Source organism: Dreissena polymorpha, chromosome 15 (assembly GCF_020536995.1).
Source record: "Dreissena polymorpha isolate Duluth1 chromosome 15, UMN_Dpol_1.0, whole genome shotgun sequence".
Taxonomy (NCBI): domain Eukaryota; kingdom Metazoa; phylum Mollusca; class Bivalvia; order Myida; family Dreissenidae; genus Dreissena; species Dreissena polymorpha.
This window is the reverse complement of record NC_068369.1, coordinates 61,894,605-61,916,176: the sequence shown is the minus strand read 5'-3', so window position 1 is coordinate 61,916,176 and position 21,572 is coordinate 61,894,605. Positions and strand designations below refer to the sequence as shown.

Sequence of the window (21,572 nt, the reverse complement as noted above, 5' to 3'; positions counted from 1 at the left end):
AAATCGACAATAGCTATGCACGTTACTAGTTATTACTTCCATATAGTAATACCAATACTTCACGTTATTTCAAGTGAATGTGCCAGATGTATTGACGAACAATTAGCACAGTGGTGCACACGTATCTCTAGTACTACAGCATATTCCATAATCCCATGCGTACACTTGATTGCTTGAGTAATATACATAGACCCTGGATACTTGCCAGCATATTGTCTATTCGTTCCATATGGGAAATATACTCTGAATAAAAGCGATGACTCGATGTCCGATGTTCTTTGTTTCGTCTCTAATCATGAGTAAAAGTTAAAAACCACTTTTTCACCACAATTTACCCGGAACTTCAACGATTTTTCGAAATAGTTTTCATTATTAACCCTCTGAGAATGTTAGAGAGGCGGTGTTTGACTTGTAGCCATATGTAATATGTAAATCATATTCTTAACGATGTAAGAAACATGAAAGCATCGTGCAAATGATAAAATGTGAAAGTATGAAACGGATGTAATGGCGAAATCAAATGACAATTGTCAAGGGAAACGACGTACTGCACATAAGTGGAAGGCCTTTTGAAAATATTAAAGACTCATTATTACATTGTAAAGAAAATAAAAGATATTTTGCTTCGATTAAATGGCAAAAGTAAACTATAATTTTATTAAAAATGAAAAACAAAACTAACTTAATGTGTAATAAGCGCTTCGTTGCGTTATTTAGATCTGAAACCGAGCTTTATAATATCGCTTTCTGAAAACATTTAAATCCATCAGTCCAAACCTACTAATGTGCCGCGTTCTGAATAGAATGGGCTTACTGCGTGTGAGTAACAGTCCCCACAGGCTGATCAGGCTTAACACGTACCCTCTACATCGGAGTCTTGTTGAGAATAGTCTTCCTTTAAACGAAAAGTTCAATAAAATCGGAAAGTGTCGTCCTTTATTAGCCTGCGCGGACTGCACTGACTAATTTGCGACGACACTTTACACAAATACATTAAGTTCAGTTATCCCAGAGCGCGATTCTTATTGTAGGTTTTGAAATTGCGACTGGGTGATTTCATGCGACTAGGTGATTTCATGCGACTGGGTGATTTCATGCGACTGGGTGATTTCATGCGACTGGGTGATTTCATGCGACTGGGTGATTTCATGCGACTGGGTGATTTCATGCGACTGGGTGATTTCATGCGACTAGGTGATTTCATGCGACTAGGTGATTTCATGCGACTGGGTGATTTCATGCGACTGGGTGATTTCATGCGACTAGGTGATTTCATGCGACTAGGTGATTTCATGCGACTAGGTGATTTCATGCGACTAGGTGATTTCATGCGACTAGGTGATTTCATGCGACTAGGTGATTTCATGCGACAAGGTGATTTCAGAAAGTTCGCATAAAACGTATAACACAGTAGCCACAGATTGGATGGTACACGCCAAAAGCAACACGTAAAATTGTAGTAGTATCAATGTCTATTTTATGCGATAACCGTTTGCTTTAAGTAGAAAGTAATTGATAAAAGTTGTAAATTGCAGCAAAAAAAAAAATCGAAGTCATGAATCTCCAAATGAGCCATTTATTTGGATGAGTTGTATATGGCGTTTTCATAAAAACAAAACAACAGGAACAGAAAGGTACCAAAAATGAAAAAGAAAAGAAACATCGTTCAATGTAACCAGATTAAATCACACTGAATATGCACTTGTGTTGATGTGTTTGTACACCATTCACAGGCTGTGGCATTTTACTAGTACTAAATCATTTGAGATGCAATGGAGAAATAATAAAACTGATCGAGTGAAACAGATCAACCGCGCTCTGTTTAAAGATGGTTTAATGCATGTTCGTAAAGTGTCGCCCCAGACTAGCAAGTTCTGTCCGCACAGGCTAATCAGGGACGACACTTTCGGCTTATATGATATTTTACAGAGAGTCTCTTCTCAGCGAAAATCAAGTTAAGATGGAAAGGGTCGTCCCTGATTAACCTGTTCTGACTTCACAGGCTTATCTGGGACAACACTTTACGCACATGATTAAGCCCCCTGTTCATATAGCACGGCTCAAAAAATAATTGTATGTGTTACTAACGTTAAGGCATTGTGTAACTCTGATATTTAAGAAAATGTATAGAAATACAAACAAAACGTGTTTTTTGCAAAATGGGTAATGAAAAGCCATTCCCGATAACACGTGTGACTTACCCAGCATTTCAATGTCTGAAAATAAATCTTTTTGCTTTAAATAAAAGGTCATTCACACGTCGCAGAAGATTCAAGTCATTATTATCGGTTCACTTCATTATTTTCTCCCAGCAAATTTCAATAAAAGTACATTCACACACGATTATGTTATGCGGATTAAATAATTTCTATAAAGTATCAGAAAAAGCACCAACTTGTTTCACAGACAGTAACGTTACTAACGCGAAGTTTGAAAGATGAAGATGCACAATGCTCGAATAATCCGCGCACTGAATATGTTTGTAGATACTATGACTCTACTATACTAGTCATCCAGCTAACATCATTTTATACAAACAGTTGGAAACGTTACGTCGCACATGGTTTGTACACTGTGTTGTTATTGGATTTCTTTCTATTCGTGGATTCCGAAAATAGCAAGCAAACGACCTTTATTGTTGGAACTGGTTCGATAAATTTACTCGGCGGTCATCGTGTTGTTATTTCTGCGTTTTATTTTCGCTGAGACAGATTCAAGTGATCTCGATTTCTCTATTCCAAGATTTTCGAGTTTGGTAGAACTTGTTCATGCGGTTATTTTTTGAAACAGACCGCTATTCGGGATAGTGTCTTCAACAATAAAGTACTCTAACATTTGATTTAATCTTAAGAGGGTCCAACATAACGGCATTAATGTGATTTGATTTCGTAGTGTTTTTTTTTTTAATGTATGATCAAAATGTCCTTTTTGGAGTAAAAATGAGCAATATTCCAACAAGAACCTATGTACGATACAATTAAAAAAAAAACAACGAGTCCTCTCCAGTCTGCATAGCTAAATGGTCGAATATTTTTAACTATATTAAAACAAATGAATGGCGACATATGTTTGATATGCCTTTCAGTATTACGCGGGATAACTATTCAACGTGGTTTCAATATAGAATTATGCATATAATCTTAGGTACAAACTCCTTTCTATTTAAAGTTAGTTACGCCACTACAGCCAACTGCACCTTTTGTGAAACTGAATGTGAAACATATTCAACATATATTTTGGAAATATAATCATGTCAATCAGTTAATCAAAAATAGTTTTCCGGTTGTAATCACGTGTCGAACTTTCTTGATATGCATTCCTTTACATTAGGACATACAAATAGTGGACCTTTAAATTTATTATTTGTTTTTATAAAAATGTTTATTTTTAATTGTAAAATGAAGGTCGAGATGTGTGTTTTTTTTCCTTCAAATCATTTATACAGCTAATCAGTGTGCACATGCTAATCTTATTTGACATGCATTAAGCCACGTTTTCCGTGAAAGCAGCCAATATGTACATATTTCAATTATAAACTCTAGACTGGCCAACGTTGTCTTACAAGCTCTTAAAATACTCTATGTAGTGTACCAGTGAGAACAGGCATATTCGTCGTTTGCTTAAATTTAATGGAGTTATCCACATAGGTAGTCACGGGTTACGGTTCCTACCGTAGCTAAGGCATACTGATTTGCAAAAAGGCGTCTGCGTTATTTGTGCAGACGCTCACAAATAAAAATTGAAATATTCTACAATGCACTGTAAATAATGCTAAATACAGGGGGAAATGGCACAATTAGACAAAGAGTGCTACAAATTAGTTTTTTTTAATAACAAAATTACTCACCAGCTCCAATCATTATTCCGAAACGCATTCAATCAAAACATCCGTTTATTTGTTAGAAAATTATATGCACAAGGCTTCAATTATTACATCAAAATGCTAGATTTACTAATGACTTTTGTGAACCATTTCCGAAGTTAATTATTTAAACCATTAAAACGCCATATTAATTGGGAGAATCAATTACCTCTCTTTAGATCAACTCGTATCCAATGGCTTCCATAATGACGTATATAAAACTCGGGGTGGTGCCAGATGGTTCGGCATTATAGTTAATAAAGATTCAATACGGTATCTTGAATTTCAAACATTCAGACTTATCTTGTCTTCTTCAAATTCAATAAGATAGTTTACTAATTATCTTGTAAATAATAACGTCTTTTTGTTCTTGCCAAGGTGGCATAGATGGTACATGTAATTTAAATCATTAATCTTTACTTATCGGAAATCATCTCGGTGGCTTTGTCTTAAAAATACAGTGCGTTGTGACCAAAGGAGTGGCTATTCAAGGGGTAGAAAGTAATTAAGCACGCGTCAGCAAAATGTATGAACGCAATTCCTATATACCAGTATTATTTGCGGTTGTCTTTAATAATAATTTTTTCATTTATGGAATATTGTTAACATTTCAAAATATGAGCCCCGCTATGGGAAAACGTACATTGTCGTTCCAAACTAGAATGTGCAGACCGCAAATGCTAATCAGGTACGACAAACGTACAGTGTCGTCCCAGACTAGAATGTGCAAACCGCATAGGCTAATCAGGGACGACAAACGTACAGTGTCGTCCAAGACTAGAATGTGCAGACCGCATAGGCTAATCAGGGACGACAAACGTACATTGTCGTTCCAGACTAGAATGTGCAGACTGCATATGCTAATTAGGGACGACAAACGTACAGTGTCGTCCTAGACTAGAATGTGCAGACCGCATAGGCTTATCAGAGACAACAAACGTACAGTGTCGTCCTAGACTAGAATGTGCAGACCGCATAGGCTAATCAGAGACGACAAACGGACAGTGTCGTCCCAGACTAGAATGTGCAGACCGCATAGGCTAATCAGGGACGACAAACGTACATTGTCGTTCCAGACTAGAATGTGCAGACTGCATATGCTAATTAGGGACGACAAACGTACAGTGTCGTCCTAGACTAGAATGTGCAGACCGCATAGGCTTATCAGAGACAACAAACGTACAGTGTCGTCCCAGACTAGAATGTGCAGACCGCATAGGCTATTCAGGGACGACACTTTCTGCTTTTATGGTATTTTTCGTTAATAATGAGTCCATTCTTAGCGAAAATCCAGTTTAGGCGGGAAGCGTTGTTGCATTTGCGGAAACTTAACCCATATGGATAAAGCCCCGTTTTCTTAGAGCGCGGCTTACGTGTATTTCGACCATGACCATGAAGTTCTATTACCAAACAATGTCGTTGCACTTTATTTATTAGGAAAAAAAGTATAAAATTTACTTCAAACGAAATTAAACAAACGAAAACGAAATTAAACAAAACACATATCTTAAACAAGACCAATTTTATCAAAATACAAAAACAAGTTATTCAGAAAGAAATAACTGCATAACTATGATCGTCGCTTCACGTTGGCGTGTTTGTTTCGTATTCCAATTCACAGCTTCATGATTATGTGCGTTGTGTTTAATTTTTCATTTCAACTTTTACTATCCATTTCCGACAGTAAAGTTTATAAAAGAAAACTTTGTATTCGCACATTTGCTGTATTATCTTACTGTATTAATTGCTCCTAAACCTTCTTATGCTAATTCAAGTAAGGATTTACATTGAGCATTCTAAATATTGTCATTCGTCAATCACGTTATTAATACAAATGAGACTTGAAAAATAATAACTTGTCTCGTTTTATATAAATTGTAGAACAGATTATTGATGCAATCAAAATGCATGTTTTCTTGCACGGTGTTTTATATTGTCTAATTCCGACATTCGATTGTGCATTCGAAAATCTTGCAAATGAAGACTGCTCCTGAACACTTTACCGATTTTGTTTTAGTACTGCTGAATCATTTTCGTTCATGTAATCTCTTCTGTAAATTGGTGTGATATGGTCAAAAGATTATTAATAGTATCTCGCAACGGGTGATATAAATATATCGTTGCTTCGCGACAGACTGAATTTATTGAATTCTAAGAAACTTCTCGTGTTTGTAGTAAATTATCTGCCTTATGTACCGATATTTGATCATCTTTTTCATGTGTAAATTCATTCACTCCATAGTATGATTGAAATTGTCGTGTGCAGTTGGTTTCTTTTTTTTGGCTACAATGATTTTGCGTTTTTTAAGTAGTGTTTGCAATTTTGAATATTTGCATTGAGTTGTTCTTGTGTGATTTTCAAATTAACTAGTTTCAAAGTAACGGTTAACAATATATTTTTTCAATTTTTGTTTAAATGTTTGTGGAAAAAAACACTTTGATTGTTTTATACAACAAGATTGTTTTCGATAAATAGCTGCAGGCAGTCAGTTATTGTTCAATTCAGTTATTGTAAGCACAGGCTAATATGGGACGACCTTTTCCTATCTTACGGTATTTTTACTTTCTAAAGAAGTTTCTTCTTTGCGACAATTCAGTTTAGGTGGTAAGTGTTCTCTCATAATAGCATGTGCGACCTGCACACGCTAATATTTGAAGACACTTTCCGCACATGCATTAAGTCCAGGTTTCTCAGAATGATGGTCTTTTATGCACTTCTTAATAATTGAACTGCCTTCAATTAAAAATTGTAGATTCAAAGAAGGACTGTTTTCGTTATATTCAAACAAGCAAACTAACGCTCCTGTCAAATGAAAATGTTCATACAATTACTACCTTTATTTATTAACAACAAAATCAAAATCTGAACAACAATGACACGACTGTAACATTTGTATATTTCTTGAACTACATTCCGAATCATGCCTGGTGCAGTAATAGGTGCTTAAGTTTAGCTTTGGGATCTAGAGGTCCAGCATTTTTTAACCAGACAGGCGTATTGTTTTTATTTATTTTATATTCTCCATTGTTGGTATAATTATTTATAACTTTTTCATACATACCAATTTCATAAGTAAATTATTTAATAACATTTGTGAAAAATATTAAGTCTGTGACCAAGTCTCTTTGATTGGTGCAAGTCCTTATTACCAACGATAAATTTAACGATATAATAACCCATGCGGTAACAGTCTACACAAATAATACATAATTGGTCAATATTTTATTACAAAAACATATAAAATATTGTATAAATACGAATTGTAAAACAATATCATGTAAATATGCATACAACTTTTAAGAAAACAAACTTTTATAAATATATTTCATATAATCTCGTCTGTTTCACAAACGGTCATACTCACAATCTTACATTCTGTCAATTCATTTTTAACTTCTTTAATAAATAATGTACAATATTCATACATACGTCCGCATTGTTTGGAATGCTTTAATTGTAAACATAACATACAACGTCATAATTTCAGACAACACTAATACATATCTGGTCAAATATTAATGCATATTTATAGATCTTTGATCTGGTAAAAATACATAATGCTAACTAGTCCTATAAGTCGACAACTCGTGTTGTCTTCGTTTCCCTGAGACAGATTCAGTAATCTCCCATGTACGCATTATATGGAAAAATGATCTTAGTTTCAAGATCGATTGAGTAATCTCCCTTTAAATTGTCATATTGCACATCGTAAATAGCATGAGTCACAAATAGTATAACCAAATATCGTAACGTTCTACAGACCAGTGCAAAACTTGTGAAGAAATTCTGGCTTGCTCAGCTTCAGCTCGTCGTATGATTTCACGCGAAGGATGTGCCTGTCCGCCGGCGCACTGCACAACGCCTCGAGCTCGCTGTCCACAACGCTGTCTCCAATTGCAACCACGAACAATTCCACGTCGTGGTGCTTAGTTCTCCGTGCCTCGTCGAGGACCTCTTTAGGATCAAAGAGAGCGTCGTCGACGAAAACAACCGCCATGTGCCTCGCCCGGTCCCGTCCGCCATTCTCCTCTTTGTACGAATACGTGCGCAACTGCTTGATCATGTGACCAAGATTGGAGACGCGGCTATTGGTCATGGCCTTCGTCAGTTCGCTGGACTCTGTGTACTCGCCGAGCTCGATATTTCCCTTGCCACAGTGGCTTGTCTGCAAGCCAATTCGGACGTTTCCGTCCGCCATGTTGAAGTCCTCAGTGAGACCGGAAACAAACTCAGTGATTTTGACGGTGTTAGCGGTACCCAGCTCGGCTGGCTCCATGAGGAACATCACGTCAGCCATGTTGGTGGCGCCACACGGGGGTTTTGTGAGCGCGGCCGCAAAGTCGTTCATCTCGGCTAACAAATACAGAAAATAATAATTAAAGAATAACAACAAATATGGATGTGTACGTATTTTTGTTGTATAGATTTTGTGAATCTCTTTTTACCCCGTATCTTCTTAGTACTGGTATAACGTACATTGTTACTTTTTCTATCATACAAGACTTATCTCATGAAGATTATTTTATTCTTCAAATAAACGTAATTCTTTAACGATCATGTTTAAATGGAATTTAAATGTCCATCAGTACGTATTTAGAATTAAGGCAGAAGTACTGGATCTCTACCCTACCTTCACAGGCGGTGATTGCCAGTCGTTCTTTAATGGTGTCCAGAAGGCCGTAGTTTCCCACCTCAAACACGTGTTTGTCGGTCGGCTCGGTCGCTATAGCAACCAACTCGTCCCGATCGGTCTTGCTGCCGATGCCAATCGCGAAAACGATCGCCTCTTCCTGTGGAGCGGAAAGCGGTGGTTGTTATATTATACTGTTTATTTATTACAAAAACACCATATTTAAGCATTTGACTTAAGATTGACTTTCTTGTCTCCTTGTAAATGAATCATAGGACCTGTCAATTAAACGTATTGTGAGTAAAACACAATATATTGTAAAGTTTACGTCATTGCTATCCACAGAGCTTTAAATGAAATGTAATATTTTCAATACGTCAGCTATAAAAAGTTTTAAGGTTCAAACTATTTGACACGTGCTTAAACAATTCAATGAGACCTTTAATTTGATTGTGAGACAAGAATATAATATTCATGATGTATTATTTATTCTGCTTTACCTTCAGTTTCATGGCAGCCGCCTTGGTTTTCTCCTCATTGTACGACTGTCCGTCAGTCAGAACGATAACAATCTTCACCACACCGGGTCTAACCACTTCCCCCCGGAGTCCGCGCGTGCGCACACCGTCAAGCGCATCGAATGTGTACGTGCCGCCGAAATACTGCGGAATGACGTCAATGGCTTTCTTCACGGAGTTGGCGTCGTCGTATGTGTCCAGCTCGATATTCTCCCGGTAGTGGTACGAGAAAGAGGCGACGCCGATGCGCGTCTTGTTTGGCCCCACCTCAAAGTTGTCCACCATGTCGCTCACGAAGCGGATCTGCTTCCGGAAGTCAACTGACCATATGCTGGAGGACGAATCTAGGAGGAAGAAGAGCTCCGCCGGCTTCCCTTGACAAACTGCAGAATTGAATTAGACGCGCGTTTTGAATGTTATCGTTATGCATGGACAATCGAGTTAAAAGAAGAATTTAAATCATGGCTTAACCACTAATACACAGTAAATATCATTACTTTATTTCATGTTTTTTATTTAAAAAAAAAGGTAATTGCGATTTCTCAAATTTTTAAGCTACGTTTTACATCATAGTAATGAAACATATATAATTCATATAGTATATTAAACGCGTATTTTTGCGTACGAGAATCTTTTGTTAGATATATCAAACGTTATATTTATATCATTTTACTCATTAAACTTTATTATAGAAATACGATCACTCAGCTGGCTTTTAATTATTAATATATATAACCACTTTAATTGCAAATGTAATTAATATACCTGATAAAACTTCATCTTTCATGTCCACGTTTGTCGGTGCCGAGCTTACTACAACAACCTGTAAAGTAGAGACACACATAAATTGTTATTTAATGCATGGACTTAAATGTTAAATTAGACGATTTATAATAATACATAAAGATGATTTCATGTAACCCGTTATGAAATAGTTTTATAATTCACCGTTTTAGTATTAAACTATCGCTTATCCTACCATAAGCAGGCAGCACAATTCCTTTATTCCGTTCATGTTTGAAATAACCAGTAGTTTAACGAAATTAGTTGTGTTATGTTCTCTTTTAACAATCTGTTTGCTACTTCTTTCGCGTGTTAAACTCTGAGCGTTTTATGAATGAACTGCGGTAGCGCCGCGTTTATATACAGATCCACTGACTGGTTTTTGGCAGAAAGCGTGAGAAAAACTAACGCCGAAGTTATGCAAACAATTCAACGATGATTGCCGAATGGTAACGGAAATCCTTTATATGGAATTGTGCATCATCCGAGGAAGAGAAAAACAATTTACGAAGCGCTCAAGTAGGTGGGGATGTAATAGGAATGTATCTCCTCGTCAAAAGCGTTCTGCCACTTAACACCGTGACCCAATGAAATGCGTTTTGTAGATAAATATAGGATGTTAATCCATTTATGAAGTAGTCGAAACCACAAGTTTGTATCATCAATTGAATGATAGCTACAGATCACTTAAAACACTTTGCTTTGCATTTGTGCGTAATTCATGTCTTGTCGAGTGCCTATAAATGATATCATTTGTAATTGTTGATTACATGCCCCATATGAATAGACTCTGAAAGTATTCGTGGTGGAATGTAGTTTGTGTCATCATAGAAGTATGCATGTGCATCAGTTTTGTAGAGGAATTCACAATGCACGCGTTTTTTTTCGTTTTTTTAAAAAATATATTTTTGTAATTAATACACAACAATTTATGTGTCACTTATTAATTCGATTATTATTGTGAGACAGTTTATTGTGAAACATAAAGCCGGAGTATTTGTGTTCACGGTTTTGGCGTTCATGTTGAACGTATTATAACGAGCTTACAATTTGGTCATACAGATATTTCGCAGACATCGGAGAATGGTAATGCCCACAATACCAACATCGTTGTATGAAAGTTTATTTACAGCAATGATTTTGTAAGACAAACTTTGCTGAAAGTCTCTATCATTTGCATAGTGCATCCCCTTTTAATGGTGAAATGTTAACCATTCTCTCTATCGAAGTCTATATCAATTTCCCGTTATGAAGTTAGAAAAAGCATGCATCATGACACAACTCCTTGAAGTAAACCAATGGACCGTGTACCAAAATTACGGTTCCATAAAACACGCTAAGAAACAGAACGTAAAACATGTTCCTTTGACGTAATGTAACTATGAAACGCTTCTATTTTTCTTCCGTTTTTGCTGATTCATCGACAGAGGAGACGGAAGATGGTGTCATAGGGACAGTTGGAATCATTATAAAGCACTACATAGGATTGCCGCATAAGTAGGGCAATATATCACACACCGTTATTGCAGAAAATGTCGATCGGCGACTGCCGAATACCAAAGTAAACCACAGTCGACCATAGGAATGTTGTGGTCGGCTGACAAATGACCTATCTGGTTTGGCCCCTAGTGTTCAGCAATCAAAGTACTTTGTGCAAGCATGTGCATGCTATTTGAACTGACAATTTAATGATAAGCAAAAAGTATACTTCACCGCTGGCCATAAGTTGCAAAATACTGCAGCACAGCTTAAAATAGATATACGAGTCGTGTTCTGAGAAAACTGGGCATAATGCATGTTCGTAAAGTGTCGTCCCAGATTAGCCTGTGCTGTCCGCACAGGCTAATCAGACACGACACTTTCCGCCTGAATTGGATTTTTGCTAAGAAGAGACTTCATTTAAATGAAAAATGTCATAAAGGGGAAGCGTCGTCCCTGATTAGCCTGTGCACAGGCTAATCTGGGACTACACTTTACGCACATGCATTATGCCCAGTTTTCTCAGAACGCGACTCATATTATTGAAAGTTTGTTTATCAGTAAACACTCCCCCGTACATTACCGTGCGTTATCTGGGCTGCAATCATTCAAATACCGAGGGCTTTAGAGAAATAAAAATACCTAACTGTCTGTAATTATTCTTTCCGATCTATTCACACCGCCCTCTACAACCGCAATAGATTGATGGCATTAGACGCACTCAGATTGAAATCAACAAACCGCGAATTTAATATTCTAGAATGTCGGTAAACACGTAAACATGAGATATGATCGCATTTAACGAGCGCTAAAGGCTGACAACAGGAAACACCATTAACAGATGCATTCCCCTCAGCTTCTGACTAATTTAGTCAGAAGCTGAGGGGAATGCATCTGTTAATGGTGTTTCCTCTTAATAAATTAAATTTAGTTATTTTTAGATGTAAGCCAGTCAAGCATATTACCAATTATACTTCTCTCGTAATTCTTCGTCATTCTGTAAACATCTTTGACATGCAGTTGTATTTTGTACTACTCTCGGTTGGTGTGGTAACACTCAATCAATCCTGGGCAATAAAGCCCGAATTAAACTCGCGAATTAAGTCACTACTCGCAGACTAGAAATTGTAAACATATGTAAATGTTGTATCATCTGCAGTTAAAATACTGATTCATGCGAGTGTTTATAGTAAAAGTAAGGTGGTAAATTTAAAGCTAGTAGACGCAACTTCCGGTTGACAGCTCGATTCAGTTGAGTGAATAAAAGTCAGCGGTTCAACAATTTACACATGTTACTCAATACTTCAATGCATAATAATAAATGTTGAAAAAATAAAAATAAACCTTTTTTGGGTGATGGAATGCTTTTCATGTTCTACAAGTTGCGGTCGCTTGTTTTTTTTAAGTGTTATGCAATTATGGTAGTTAACAACTTGCAGATGACACAATAACTTGCGAAGCAGTGGAAACATGTAGCAAATTTAATTTGTATAGTTCTTTTTGTAAATAAAACATATTGGTACACATATTTGATAGTTATATTCATAAAATTATTTTTTTAAATGCGGAAGTGCATACATGCTAAACGTGACCGTTTTGTTCAAAACACAATAACTAAGTTGTTGGATTCTTATGCTTTCTAAAATTGAGAGTAACGAATAATTATAAACTGTAATTACAGAACTCTTCCTTTAGAATAATTTATTAACGAGATTAGCAGGTATGTATTGTATGTAAAAATTGCAGTCCGATTTATGGGGTGTATAAGTCATATGTCTAAGAATTAGTTGATGAAAACGGATTTCTGATATTTTTGCCCCCCTCCGAAGTAGAAGGTGTATATTGTTTTGCACTAGTCCGGTCGGTCCGTTAGTCCGTCGGTCCGTCAATCAGATGGTTTCCAGGATGATACTCAAGAACGCTTAGGACTAGGATCATGAAACTTCATAGGTACATTGATCATGACTGACAGATGACCCCTATTGATTTTCAGGTCACTAGGTCAAAGGTAAGGTCACAGTGACTCGATATAGTAAAATGGTTTTCGGATGATAACTCAAGAATGCTTTTACCTAGGATCATGAAACTTCATAGGTACATTGATCATGACCGGCAGATTACCCCATAGATTTTCAGGTCACTAGGTCAAAGGTCAAGGTCACAGTGACTCGAAATAGTAAAATGGTTTCCGGATGATAACTCAAGAATGCTTACGCCTAGGATCATGAAACTTCAAAGGTACATTGATCATGACTGCCAGATGACCCCTATTGATTTTCAGGTCATTAGGTCAAAGGTCAAGGTCACAGTGACTCGAAACAGTAAAATGGTTTCCGGATGATAACTTAAGAATGCTTACGCCTTGGATCATGAAACTTCATAGGAACATTGATCATGACTGGCAGATGATCCCTATTGATTGTCAGGTCACTAGGTCAAAGGTCAAGGTCACAGTGACTCGAAACAGTAAAATGGTTTCCGGATGATAACTCAAGAATGCTTACGCATAAGATCATAAAACTTCATAGGTACATTGATCATGACTGGCAGATGACCACTATGGATTTTCAGGTCACTAGGTCAAAGGTCAAGGTCGAAGTGACTCGAAACAGTAAAATGGTTTTCGGATGATAACTCAAGAATACTTACGCCTAGGATCATGAAACTTCAAAAGAACATTGATCATGACTGGCAGATGACCCCTATTGATTGTCATGTCACTAGGTTAAAGGTCAAGGTCACAGCGACTAATGCTTTCTAAAATTGAGAATAACGAATAATTATAAACTGTAATTACAGAACTCTTCTTTTAGAATAATTTATTAACGAGATTAACAGGTATGTATTGTATCTATGTAAAAAGTGCAGTCCGATTTATGGGGTGTATAAGTCTTATGTCTAAGAATTAGTTGATGAAAACGGATTTCTGATATTTTTGCTCCCCTCCGAAGAAGAAGGGGTATATTGTTTTGCACATGTCGGTCGGTCCGTTAGTCCGTCGGTCCGTCCACCAGATGGTTTCCGGATGATAACTCAAGAACGCTTAGGCCTAGGATCATAAAACTTCATAGGTACATTGATCATGACTGGCAGATGACCCCATAGATTTTCAGGTCACTAGGTCAAAGGTCAAGGTCACAGTGACTCGAAACAGTAAAATGGTTTCCGGATGATAACTCAATAATACTTACGCCTAGGATCATGAAACTTCATAGGAACATTGATCATGACTGGCAGATGACCCCTATTGATTTTCATGTCACTAGGTTAAAGGTCAAGGTCACAGTGACTCGAAACAGTAAAAAAGTTTCCGGATGATAACGCAAGAATGCTTATGCCTAGGATCATGAAACTTCATAGGTACATTGATCATGACTGGCAGATGATCCCTATTGATTGTCAGGTCACTAGGTCAAAGGTCAAGGTCACAGTGACACAAAACGTATTCACACCATGGCTGCCACTACAACTGACAACAGCCGTTGTTGATGTTAGTTTCAACATTAAATAATTCATTGTAAAGTGTGTAACATGAACTCATCAAGCTGTATCTGCCGGTATGATTACAACTCTGTTTATGTGGCCCGTATGCAGGTCGTTAAGGATTCAACTAAATCGATAATTTACGAATATGTTCTTTATGTGCATTTCCAAAATATATATTGGATTACCCGGAACTAAATGTTGCGTTCAGTTTAATGGCTATGCAAATGGATTGATAAAAGCAATATTGAAGATCGATCTCCTTACGTAAATGCTATACCATTTGATCAAAAATACTGATCCATACAAACGGATGTTAATATGACACGACAATCTTAAAACGAGAAGATAACAAGGGGCTTCCGGCAGTTTCCATTACGTGAAAAGGCGAAAAATATCCGTGTATCCGTATATTAAACAAGAGTGCGGTTGTGTGAAGGCATACTCTTTTGTTTCCCTACTGTTTTTTTGTAGATGGCAAATTTTTACGTAACATGCCGTAAGGTAAAAATGCATGTAGCAATATGCATTTTACATCAAGAAGTCAACGTAACTATTGTAATGGAATACGTTGTAACAGTAATTGATGTAAATGTTACAGTACTTGGTTCTTTTAGGCTGGTCTGACGGCAGGTAAAATACAACTAACTGCAAATATATATTTAAATACTATATCTTTAATGAATATCAAGAATGCCGTTCATCGTACGTATACAACATCAACAAGGCATAGCATCAACGATTGATGTTATATCCATCCCTGACGACAATGTTAAACAATGTAAACATAACTAACAATGACGACGATGGATGATATGAATACTTGAATATAGGTCGCACAGGTTAATCAATCTTACTTACATGTTACATAAAATACAATATGAAAATGGCTAAAAACATACATAAACAGGTGGACAGGTGAAGATAAATATAGATGTTATTTTACCTGATTCTTTATATGTCTACCTACGCCTACGTACATCTACGAATACGATGAACTTGACGGACGGACCTGAACTGTATAAATTAGGTGATGTAAAGTAAAACAAAATCATTTCAAGCATTTATACATTTTATTTATAAATGTTTTAATTATCGACCTGTAACATAAATGTGCTGTAATTGACATCAGCCCCTGCTGGTAATACATTATATGATCAATAGATAAAATGTGCATTTAATGCTTATTCCTTGTAAGACGATCTGCTTTCTAAGAAATCTTTCTTCAAATTTCCTTTGCAACAGTTTTTTTTTAAACTCAAATTCAATGTTTATTTGAATGCTTGGGTTTTGCTATAATTTCCGTGTTTTTCTTTTCGACAATGCAAACAAACCACTCAACTGTTGACAAGATTTAATACACATAAAAATCAATGTTAAGGTAAGTATTTTGTTTAATGTTCATGTTATAATCAAAGAATCTTCATTGTACTCGTTAAACGTGCGTCACATTTTCCCTAAATTCTTGAATCACATGATTTGAAAACCTCCAGAACCAAAAACATGCAGCGAACAAGTCTGGACATGCTCTGATGAATTGAATCTGATTTGGAGCTTACATCCCCGACCATTCCTTGTCGCCCCGACATTGTTCATGAAGTGTCCAGATTCAGTCATGTATATCAATCTATCATTCCACAACCATTTCCTCATACATTGTACTTATATTCGAGTTACTGCGCGGCTCAACTGGAATGCCTTTTGGACGATGTCCTGGCATTGTCGAGTGAAACGTCGGGACATGTCCGTCAGCATCGACCAAACGCCCCATATCGTGGGTTTTATTTCTTGACAGGCGAATTTCTATGTCGAAATACACGTTCGGTACTCACTATTTATTCGTTACAACGTCATTTTAAATGTATTAGTCGGGAAGTTGTGTCAGCAGACTAAGGCGCATATATGTGGTCTTTGCATTCTACCATTTACGAGATGTCCATAAACAATTGGTTGTGGACATTGCATAAATAATTTCTTAAATTCCATACCTCGTAAATATTAGATAGTTTCGATACATTGAAATATTATATAGTTCCCGGCGGTCGTATGATTACAGCTCCTTGTGTCAAATCCTTAAAGGCAGACATTAATCTAAGCTTTTTTTTGCAATTTCGTGCGGAGTTTCTTTGTCATTAAATTTGTTTAACCAAGTTAAAAAATAATGCAGTGGACTTCAACACGAAAAATAAATGTGACATACTCAACTTAGTCAAAATTAGGTCAAGATTTCTCATAGGGGCTTGGTGAATACCAGGAAAGAGTTCTTTAAATGTAAGTATAAACTAATCCAGTGGTCGCGTAAGCCACACTGATTAACCTCACATTCAAACATAATTAGGACATCATAAGGTAGTATGAGGTCAATGAAATAGTTTGGTCAAAAGGTTATCGTTCCTAGTTGAGAATTTATGACGGATAGACATGTTGTAATAAGTAACAAAACTTCGATTCTTGCTCACTGACTGATAGCGGTTATCGATGGATTACCTCATTGACCATTACTAATGTTTATAAATGGCCACAGCATATTTGTTAGTAAACATGAACATGTAATACCAAAACTAAGACGCCTTTTGTAACCCACAAGCGTCACTTCGATGGTTAGAGTGTTGATGTAATTTTTAGTTTAAGAACTACTTCCTTATATAGAATCCGTATATAATGACGTGCGCACTAGCGAAATTATTTGTTACAATCTTGAACTTTCCAAGAATTAAATAAAGAATATGTATATCAACAAGCTCTTTTTACTCTAAGTAACAACTGTGCGCTACAGTGATATGTATATATGTATGGCAAATACAAAACATCACGCATTCGGTTAAAGTATTTTTACGTTTAACTTGTTTCATAACGACTATTTAAGTGGTATTAAGGATGTGCCATTTTAAATAACGGCAGAAACATAGTCCATCTACACTTTTTAATCGTAAGTGCGGCGATGAGGGATGTTTGAGTGCAGAAGTACCATGACGGGGAAGGACTGTCCAGATAACGAAAGATTTCAAGCTGCATTCCAACGCGAACGATATGTATGGCTTTACTTACATGCAACACAATCTCCACGGTGCATGTCTTAGCGATACAGATAGAAGATAATACTATCTCGGGGGGGGGCTTGTAATGCACTTATATTTAAATTATCATCCACAACCATGATGATCGACCGATATCCCTCATAACGACTAACCTGTCGAGGGTGTCATAGTGTTCGGAGTCTGTATTCGTATTGTGCATTCCGTGAAATGGATGTTATGTGATTGCCTTAGATGTGTCATTTTTTGTTTTTTAATCTTAAATTTTGGTATATTTTTTAAAACTTGAAAATAAGCATGGCACATCTTCTTCAAGTCATCATATCGATATTAATTACATCTCAATACGGTAGGTTTCCACCACTACCCTCGCACATTCGTTCGTCCCTGCACAACACTGTTTCTTTCTTGTCAAAATGTATAATCACACACGTTTCCCATCATGTGTTTCCATGAATTGACGATGAAATACTACCATATATATGGCTGTCTTTCACCAGTTGTGTTCCACAACTGTGTTCCACAACTTCAATCCAATTTTATACGAGAATACTGGTTCGTACTCGTATTTCGATTATAAATTTAAAGACGTGAATTAATGTGTTTACTTTTATTTGACGTTATATTAGATATAACACGCGAAATATAGGGCGTGTTTCTGTATTATCCTTTCCGTTGAGTATAAAAGTAAAACTAATTGAAAATCACTATGGTGGCAGATTTCTGACGTGTCGTTTTGGGCGCCTGTGTATGGTTCAAAAGGGAATGGCAGCTTAAAATGCCAGAGGTGAAAATGCCAGAGGTAAAAATAACAGAAGAAAAAATGCACTAGGTAAAAATATCAGATGCAAATATGCCTTTGTGATATTTTATCTGTGTCTTAAATTTGTCTTATTTATATGTGACTGCATGCTATCCAACCCGTGTCATGCAAAATAGATCTTATTTCAATGTGTTTCTCTATTTTGAACTTATGTTTTTATTTTGCTTTTATAATAATGTGTCAGTAATAAATGAATTACTTAAGATTCATATGCTTGTTTTGAAGAAATTAAAGATGCAAATTTATATTGGTTTGTTATTGAGGTTCTTGTCGACCTAAATTGCTAGCTGGAAGTTAATACAATTTATCAAGACATTGAGGTGTATACAAATAAGTCAATGTTTTTGACTACGTATACAATATATCAAATTTTAATTATTATATTGATTATTGATCAATAAAGATAATGAATAAAGAACAAAACAACACAATCGCGAACAGTCTTAAATTATAATTGAGACAATTATAATAAAAAAACATGTTCATTGTGAAATTATGTCATCAGTAACATAAATATAGAATGTTATTCCTCCAATACTACATATCCTTAAAGAACATTATTGCTCAAAACTCCACTTTACCATATACCATCTGGCATTTTTACCTATGGCATTTTTACCTATAGCATTTTTACCACTTTACTTCTGGCATTTTTACCTGTGGCATTTTTACCTGTGGATATATTTACCTAATGTATTTTTACCTCTGGCATTTTTACCACACACCGAAAAAGGGATATCAAGCAAGAACGACACATCTCAAATGCGTGCAGCAATCATACAACATTTACAGCATTTTCTCTTCGAACGTGAAAAGCGAATCAAATAAACACTTCTTCTTTTAAAAGTTTGTTACGAAACTTTTCAGCAAAGTTTTTGTTTTTGTTTGCATGCTTGCATTGTGAACACGAGCTTTAGGTTTAGAAATGTCCAGCAACAATATAACACTAGGAAAAAATCGTTAAATATGATAGTTGAACATGCTATGCTCATGACAATTATAATTATAAATACTGGTACACACTGCGAAAGAAGACTGGTTAATTTCGTGTCTCAGCTTATAAGAATAATTTAAAGAAAACAAAAAAAAAAATAGTTTGAAAAATGAGCATTTGAACAACGTCGAATAATGTTTTATTAGATTGCAGGAATGACGATTTTTAATCTCTTTAAAATTCGCGTGTGGTTTATTACGAACTAGAAAATATCTGTTTTGTCTAATCCTCCTGAAACATGTTCACAGCTTTTTTTCTAAGGATATCACAGCCGATATAGAATTATTGATTCATTAAATCATAATTTCGTAAAAGTAGCATAATTAATGCAAACGCTGAGTCTGTTGATCTTTATCAATTCAATCTCTATGTATAACATTACATTACACGTATGTACGTAAACATCTGACGCCAAGTGTGTTTTTGAAAAAAAAAATGCGAAAAGTTATGTATAATCAATAAACATATTTGACAACAATTAAACACAGTGACTTTCCAAAATCATGTTTTGTTTAGTTGTAGGTTTTCGTCATTTTCAATCGTGTGTAAGTCATATCATGACGGTCATTTAACGAGCTCACACTTGTCCCGGGATAGCTTTTCCTGTATTCCGAGCACACAATTCATCGAGTAATTGACGCTATATTGGTCATTGTCGGCTCAGGTACCACTTGAAAGTCCCCCGGGTACCCTTCAGATGCCTGTGTACGGAAAATACGCTTAAATACGCTTAAATACGCCAGAGTATGGCCGGGTTCCTTTAAGTGTATTTTCCTTACCCGGGATACATTGTAATGTACTTTTAAGTAGAACCTGAGCCGACAACGACCAATGATCGTAACTACACCTACTTTACATCATTCATTGTGGAGAAAGGCGATGGGAAAAATTTCATTATTATTGATCTAACAGATGATTAAATCATACTACTACAGTAAAATAATTTAAATCATTCCACCAGCGAAACGTTTAAAAAAATCTGTTGGAAACGTGAGAGTGTGAGTTTGAATGCCGTTAATTGTGAATAATAAATTGTGTGCCTTGAAAATAAATAGTATATCTTTCATTGTAAGAGGAAAAAAAGAAGTCCTCCCCAAATAGGAGTTGTAAATAATATTAAATAAACGTTTTAAATATAAAAAAACAGACATCTCAAATACCGACATTAGTCATCATAAAACCTAACATAAATATTGGTTAACATATTTGTATTTTGTTATGTCTGCATTTTCAGTCTATTATATATTATTATGCAATTCAGCACTTTATTTTTTTATGAACAGTTATATATGTATATGCGATATATGTGATTGAATCTTAAAAAAATATATATGTGCAAGTTAGTGTTATTTTCGTGAACTTCTTGAAATATAAAACTATATGCATTTTATATCAATGTATGCTTACACCTTTATTTGTATTAACCATTTAAGTACATGTGCATGACCTACTCTGTATCGAAATATGATCCGCGCTCCAGGAAAATCGGGTTTTCCGGTATACGCTTGTGCTTGAATTGTCGTCTCAGATGAGCCTATGCAGCTTTCATCAAGGACGACACCTTCCGCACAGACTCAATTTTGGTTTAAAAGAGACGTCTTTTAAACGAAATATTAACAATATAATGACCATATTGTATCGTTAATTTATATAGATATGCAAAGAAAATGTACATTACAAAAAACGTTCTCCTTTTTTAGGTAATTATGACAAAATTGTTTGTGTGAAATAACAAGTGAACAAAATAACTTCATGTCCTCATTGAACCATCAGGCAGTTCAAAATGTATGACCGTACCTGCCATGTTAAAATGAGCCTTGAACGATAAAACAACCACAACTCATAACCTGTCAAACGAGGACTGACGTGTGTCATCTCAAGGATTGTTTCGAATCAAGATCAGTTTCAATACGTTGCGATAAACGTTAGATATGTGTGAACTAGTAACACTTGCAAACTGCTAC

The 21,572-nt window shown here is 35.9% G+C and overlaps 4 protein-coding genes across 4 annotated transcripts in view; 1 reads left to right on the top strand and 3 right to left on the bottom strand.

Moving 5' to 3' along the window:
* The window catches only part of LOC127860418 (nascent polypeptide-associated complex subunit alpha-like), a 415,045-nt gene that overhangs the window by 196,927 nt on the left and 196,546 nt on the right, over positions 1-21,572 (bottom strand). The window lies entirely within an intron of this gene.
* The window catches only part of LOC127860412 (uncharacterized), a 395,662-nt gene that overhangs the window by 231,919 nt on the left and 142,171 nt on the right, over positions 1-21,572 (bottom strand). The window lies entirely within an intron of this gene.
* Positions 7,071-10,120, bottom strand: LOC127860414 (collagen alpha-1(XII) chain-like). The gene is made up of 5 exons (XM_052398485.1): positions 9,991-10,120; positions 9,777-9,834; positions 8,994-9,394; positions 8,494-8,653; positions 7,071-8,216 (listed from the first exon to the last, which is right to left on the bottom strand). Exons 1-5 carry the CDS (start codon positions 10,024-10,026, stop codon positions 7,618-7,620), a joined length of 1,254 nt encoding a protein of 417 aa, XP_052254445.1. The 5' UTR covers positions 10,027-10,120; the 3' UTR covers positions 7,071-7,617.
* The window catches only part of LOC127860404 (macrophage mannose receptor 1-like), a 68,589-nt gene continuing 64,923 nt past the window's right edge, over positions 17,907-21,572 (top strand). The window contains exon 1 of the mRNA XM_052398461.1: positions 17,907-18,140. Within this exon, the coding sequence (XP_052254421.1) occupies positions 18,089-18,140 (52 nt within the window). The 5' untranslated portion in view covers positions 17,907-18,088. The remainder of the gene's footprint in view (positions 18,141-21,572) is intronic.

Coding starts and splice junctions, on each gene's coding strand:
- LOC127860414 (XM_052398485.1), bottom strand. CDS start 10,026: ATGAACGGAATAAAGGAATTGTGCTGCCTGCTTATG. Junction 8,654..8,993: donor CGGCTGCCATGAAACTGAAG/GTAAAGCAGAAT, acceptor TCCGCTCCACAG/GAAGAGGCGATCGTTTTCGC. Junction 8,217..8,493: donor GGCAATCACCGCCTGTGAAG/GTAGGGTAGAGA, acceptor TGTATTTGTTAG/CCGAGATGAACGACTTTGCG.